Raw genomic sequence first — 6,368 nt, 5'->3', positions numbered from 1 at the left:
GCGAGCCTGGGTGTTAGTGAGTGTATCAAGGCAATAATTCGTGGATTTAACCTTCGTGTTTATGGATAAAGCAGTAAATCCAAATACCTGAACCGTCAAAACGACAAAAGTGGCTCCTCATCAATCATCGTAATACATAGCCTCCCTCCTCTTTTGAGCGCGGTCGTCGGCGCTTCCGCGGGTCAACCTCCCGCGTCAGCCATCACAACGTAGTCGGTGCTTCAAAGAAACACCCACAAGTCGGCCATGCCAGTCATCAAATTAACGTGCAACTGAGGAGATACTTGACCGCAATGTCGCTAATCCCTCTTGGCATTTTCACTGAATCTAGAGTTTCGTCCGATGGGGGAACTTGATTCAGGAACGGGGAATTGTGCTGGCTATCATGCGTGCCCATAGACAGTTGTAGGAACACCGGCCCAAAAGCAGATTTGCGTAAGGAAGGACGGGAGTTAATAAAGGTTCATGGGAGAAGGGTTTCGCGTCTGTTCCTCCTTGCCACGTTGTTCCCACTTTAGAGCTACCCATGCTCTATTCAGCTACTAAAGAAATGAAGGAGGTATCGAAAATCCACTCTATCAACAGCTTATTTTAGGTACGGTGGGAGGAGTCCGTAACGAAACTTCCAGACGGTTCATGGCCAGTGTTGGTTCGGTTGTTAATGGCTTTCCTGCAGAACAAGGACTGGAATGCATGCCAGGGACAGAAGTCAATTTCAACTCCTCTGATTGGGGGCATCACCATTCACCCATCCATAGCACATGTACTTCTGCTCGGCCAAGGCTTATCACGCAGCAGTGAAAATCAGGATAGATATCCTCTAGGATCGGGCTCGCTTTCCACTGCCATAAATGTAGGACCCTGAGACTTCCTGAAGGCGAAAAAGGACATAATAATCGAGCAGAACGTATATATTCAGCACAGAAAAGGTATTTGGGCTACTAGCATGGCCGAAAGGCCAGCCTGAACGGCATAGTACAGGGCTAACTCAAAAGTGGCCCCTCGCCAATGCCGAAGGAAACACAACCATCGCATTATACAGTATTATTTTCAGCTACTTTGTTGTAATGCATTTTTCTTCAAAAAAATCAAAAATTGGATTTTTAAAAATAAATTTTAATAGTGGACAATTACAGGTGATACGGTGCACATTTTGCAGCATAGCATTGCGTCACCTTTGCATTACTAATGTAAAAACTGCATAAATGTGTTATATTTTATTGCACTATTATTGATTTCTAACTGCGTACATTATTTTGGTGGTTGATATTGATGCTTTTCGCCGCCGATCAAACAACAGCCTAATATTATATTCGGTGGAAAAAAACAGTTGTATTTTTAAAATTTATCTTACACATTCCTCATATTAATTAGTATTATCACCAGGTGGTGTTAAGTTATTGTACATTTATTATTTGTAACTGTATTATACTTTACTGCCGATTATTTTTTGTTGTCGTTATTATTACTTTATTGTCACTAGATAATATAGTATCTGGTGGATGATAAAGATCATGCTTGCCTAAAGACCCGGAGGCGTTAGATTCCTTGCCTAGACCAGAGAATTTGTTATTGGCAGTAAGTTGTCGCGCATTGGAGATGGTGTCACTCGGCGTTCTCTAAGTATTATGTGTGCCCTTTGTTGTTATGTTTGCTATCGCGCACCATTGTTGGCCACAGTCTCTGTCATGGAACCGGGTGCGTATATCAATCCGTCTTTGGTCTCAGAGTGAGTTGGCACGTGATGATGTCTCACTCTCCTACGCAGGTGTTCTCGGGAAGGAGATCCCACGCTACTCAGACCAAAAGTAGATAAATAATAATTGAATGCACCCGGACACCTCCAACTTTATGGATGGTAAAAGTCTTGTAGGATATACCACAGTAGCTTGTCCAAAACTTCGCCATTGAAAAACATATTTTCTGTAGGTTTCGCACCTTCTTTCAAGTAAACAACGAATGTGAAGGTCAAGTAAGTCTATGGCACCCCCATGATGGGGTGATTAACCACGCCAAGTTGAAACCACCTTACGAGATTAGGCGATCATGCAGTTAGCGATTCAGCAGCACTTTGTGCTCTTTCAAATACTCGTGCGTTGGGAGAAAGGGTCTCTAAAAGCAATGCTTTGAGAGTAACAACATCCTTACAAAATAAAAATGTCAGATTTTACGCAGACTGTGCCAGGATTCGAAAGGAGCATCCTCTGAGAGCTTCTTTAGTTACGTAACACTGCATCTCGATTAGTGGTTGGTGGGACTCCTCAAGCCCTTCTCGGTAACCTCTGACTCTTCATTTGCTTGTCTGCAGCCTAATTGCTAATCGTAATGGTTCAAGAGCGTCATTGACAGGCCTCCAAGTTTGATGATTTGCCAAGTTGAACATGATATCCAACACATGCGACAACTCTTATCCACAATGTGGTTCAGTGTGTCCTCTTATTCACTCACCTCTCCAGGGAGAATACTGAGAGAGATGACCTCGTCCTCGTATCCGCTACCGCGTACTTCACGCCCCCCAATCTGCTAAACACATTCAAACCCCCAATTACTTACTCCCCATGCAGAGAACACGCTACCTCTACTGCATTCTTTTGAACCCAACCAATCCGTCTGCTACATCATTTAGCACAACCAGCTACCAGATGTCGAAGTTGCAATCACTCGACGTTGCTGATGACCCCATTAACAGAGCGAACAAGCCTAAGAATGAAATAAATGGGACCTGATCCCTCCTCACACATAGCTTTCCCCTTACCAACTGTCAAATTTCAGCTACACCTTTTAGTTGAAAGTGGACTCAAACACGCGTTGTGTGGCACAGAAAGCAGTGAGCATCAATGGAAGTATTGTAAATGGAAACACGAGTATACCAACATTGTAAAAAGTGAACCACATTAAAGGCGCCGAAGGAGAAGGGACTACTGATGCTGTCGGAAGAAGTGAATGATGTCGCGGTAGATGTATGAGGCAGCATCTACGCCCCAAACGAAGTCGAGGTGGTTGTAGTCCGGCAAGTAGACGTCGCGCATTTGAGCGTCCCGGCCCCGAGAAAGCTCGGTCAAGATGCGACTAATGTCTCGTGGCGGCGCCAGCCAATCTTGCCCACTCCAGTATACAGTCACTGGCAACCCCACTGCATCCAACCCATAGGGTGGTGGGGTCGTCCGATTGTACTTCACCATGTTCTCTGCAGCCCCAAAATCGAAGGTCTGGAAGCAGCCTTGCCACATCGCCTGCACGATACCATCAAATGTGCTACATCGGCAACCATCGCAACTTTCTCTGATCAAGTAGCAGGCTGCCAAATTTTGACAAGATTTTGAAACCAATGTAACACACTATAAACAAATTGTGGACAGACAGAGTTGGCACTATGCAGGCGCAAAGTCTACCTCCTTGTGGTGCATATATGAATGTACTCGCTTCTAACAAGGCCTCCACTTCAAGGCAATGCGCACATCCTCAACTGTCTTAAATGGATGCGTTTAAGACGTATAATATGACGCGGCCGTGTGAAGGCATTCAACAAGTGACCCGAGTTCATTACCTGGCAATAGTGAACCATATTTTGAACCGAGGTTCCCACCGGCGCATGCGCAATATAAATTGGCAGTTGAGTCAGATAAATATACTCACCCATATTGAGCAAATTGTTTTAAGATAGCTTATTAGAACGTGACCACAAGTAGCCTGATTACTGACTTCTTATGGCGTAATGAAGGGAGATAATGTGGCGGAAGCATGCCCTCACCGAATCCATATTACGCGTGTCATAGCCTGCGACTGGAGCGAGCGCTGCCAGCGTAGACACACGGCCACGAAGTCTCGAGTCACTGTTCACCTGCGCGAACGCAATTTTCGCACCCTTGAGTGAGAGACAGGAAGAAGATTTGTTGACCTCCTTGCCAATTCATTGCAACAAGATTGGACACGCCACACGTTGAACCCCCACCTGGAAATGTCCCACGTAGAAAATCTTGTCAACCTTCGTTTCGTTGATGATGAATTCAATGGATGCGGGAAGGTCATACATAGCCATTTCGTCCCAGGAAAACGTCCAGAATTTGTCGTTACTGGTATGCGGGTATGCATGCTTTTGGGAGTAGGTGCTACCTCGACTATTCCCCAACCACACATCGAAACCCGCGTCGGCAAGAATGAATCCCAAACTCTCGTTGGCCAGGTTATTGATCCAAGTGTGAGCGGAGTCGAGAAGGCCGTGTTGCAGAAGCACCACGTTTCTATTGCCACTCATTGATATCGGAGTTTTCGTGCGAATACGATGAAGGGTGAGGTAATAGCCGTCTCCAGTTTTAACAATGCATTCATTTCAATGTATTCATTCAATCTAAAACTGACTGTCGATCTTCCCCGAAGAGTTGTAAAACATTGAGAGAAGTGGTTAGCCTTCAGCTTCATACGGAGATTAATAAAGCTTGCTTAAGTGGGTAAGAATGGTGATGAACAATGAGATTAGAACCACTTTACTCTCCCAAAGCCAGGATTATGCCCAAGCTGCCCTGTCCTTGAGAATGCAAGGAGCATAAAGAAGGACTTCGCATTGTGCTATGTTATTTAATTTGGTAAGGTAAGCAATCGACAACGGTGCTCGTTTGGCAAAGTGTCTGTCTTGTTGCCATCTGATGCAGTCGTTCAAATGAGGGGATAGCTAGCCATTGTAGCGATTCCACACATGTTTCCCTTGTCTCTGGCCATCCAAATGTATCCCCTTTGTCCCCATTGCTCACCCCAACTATTCTTCACGATCCAGTACTTCTGTCGAGTCTTGTCAGCATCGTAACCAACCACCAACACGGCGTGATCCAGGTCATTCTCCGAGCAGTTGTTGTCCTGGTAGATGCCTTTCCTGTAAGAGAGAGGAAGCATTAAGTTAATCGTGCTAGCAGATAAATGAAGAATTTGCAGTTGTTGACTCACTTATAGAACATGAAACCCAACGAGCTGGCGTCGATGGCGACAGAAACAGGGCCAACTTTGGCAACGCTGAGTTTCAATTGGTCCTCACTCTTCTCCGGCACTTTGACGAATTTCGACACCTTGGTAATCACCTTGGAGCGATCGAACTCGCACATTCCATTCTATCACAACGTTAGAGTGACCAACATTAATGTAACTGATGGATAAGTGAAGGAGTATGATCGAGTAGTATTGATAGTAAATTCAGCATGCATGACTGGTATATGGGTTAGCAAATGACAGGTAGTCTGTGCACTGCTCGGTACCTATTGAGGTATTACGAGTTGGTAAACAATGCAATACAGCAGGCTTGAATTGTGTCTGACAGCACATTTTGCACAAGCGATGTTTACGGTCAGTCATTGTCAAGGCATTAAGGTGTGCCACACCAACAGAACACCAAGCTCAGTCCAAAGCTCTGTAGTGGCGTTCAGGTCATCACGAATGCCTCCAACTATTAAACAGTGAGCCAGTGGAAAACACTGGTGTAAATTTCACTTCTCTTTAACCAAATAATGGCATAGCACTTAATTCTTATTGGTATTCGTTGAAAGGTATGGCATTACAGTAACCAACTCTCCGGTCTTACGGTTAAGCTATATGAGGAAATAAGCTTAAATGACTGGGCAAACTGCAAAATGCGTAGCTGCTTATCGTTTAAAGGAAAATCCAAAATATAAACCAAATTCAGGGTGTTTCAATCTTTACCAAAAGTATACACTTAAAGACGCTGTGGCGAAGCGATTGGCAGGTTTGGTGGACAAGCATTATGCCCGAAGACTCTCAAATTGTCACATCACAGTCCTCCTCTCCACTAAACGCATTGATGTCTGGCTATACCCGCATACACCAAAACCTCAGACCCATTCGATCTCTTTAGCGGCACGAGTTTAAGTTGATAATCTCGAAAACGACTACTTTAGGCAGATGATAGAAATGACGCTTGACCTAACCCGTTGGCTACCGGTGTCGCGTATTTGTGACGTCCGGATTCCCCTACCAGAGTCTGAACGACACATGTATGTGACACATGTTCTTTGCCAGTGTGGAATAGCTACTAGGTGTCCAATCTGAGTGGTGGAGCTAAAGCAATAATGTAGACACGAGGGTTACTAGTGGTCTGGAAAGGGCTTCACACATCCTAGTTCTGAACAGGAGCGGAACAGGTCAGTCAGGGGCATTCAGTGGCGTATGAGAACAATGAAATATTTAGCTTACCCCTAGTTTAAATAATGCTTCGTTAGATCATTCTCCTCATCCCCCAAATGCAACAATCACTTGCCTTGGCTCAACACAAAGCATAAGCCAATTTCACCTACCATTGCAGTGTAGGGATAATCTCTTTCACTCTCCGCTCCATTTTGCATCCAATATTGGAAGGCATCATTCAT

The 6,368-nt window shown here is 44.8% G+C and overlaps 2 protein-coding genes across 2 annotated transcripts; both read right to left on the bottom strand. All coding sequences in view use genetic code 11, as the record gives it.

The window, feature by feature from the left end:
• Window positions 1–2,918: 2,918 nt before the first annotated feature.
• Window positions 2,919–4,390, bottom strand: EGR_07639 (Lipase member M; the record flags this gene model as incomplete). Its single annotated transcript, XM_024496888.1, has 5 exons — window positions 2,919–3,233; window positions 3,548–3,631; window positions 3,752–3,865; window positions 3,953–4,305; window positions 4,360–4,390. The coding sequence occupies 5 exons, from the start codon at window positions 4,388–4,390 to the stop codon at window positions 2,919–2,921; spliced, it is 897 nt and encodes a 298-aa protein (XP_024348670.1).
• A 263-nt stretch (window positions 4,391–4,653) lies between these two features.
• EGR_07638 (Cathepsin L) lies at window positions 4,654–5,093 on the bottom strand (the record flags this gene model as incomplete). The annotated part of the gene is made up of 2 exons (XM_024496887.1): window positions 4,654–4,867; window positions 4,939–5,093. The coding sequence occupies 2 exons, from the start codon at window positions 5,091–5,093 to the stop codon at window positions 4,654–4,656; spliced, it is 369 nt and encodes a 122-aa protein (XP_024348669.1).
• Window positions 5,094–6,368: the final 1,275 nt, after the last annotated feature.

The sequence above is a fragment of the Echinococcus granulosus genome (genome assembly GCF_000524195.1).
Source record: "Echinococcus granulosus chromosome Unknown EG_S00083, whole genome shotgun sequence".
Taxonomy (NCBI): domain Eukaryota; kingdom Metazoa; phylum Platyhelminthes; class Cestoda; order Cyclophyllidea; family Taeniidae; genus Echinococcus; species Echinococcus granulosus.
The sequence above is the reverse complement of the archived record's forward strand: the minus strand, read 5'-3'. Positions and strand labels throughout refer to the sequence as shown.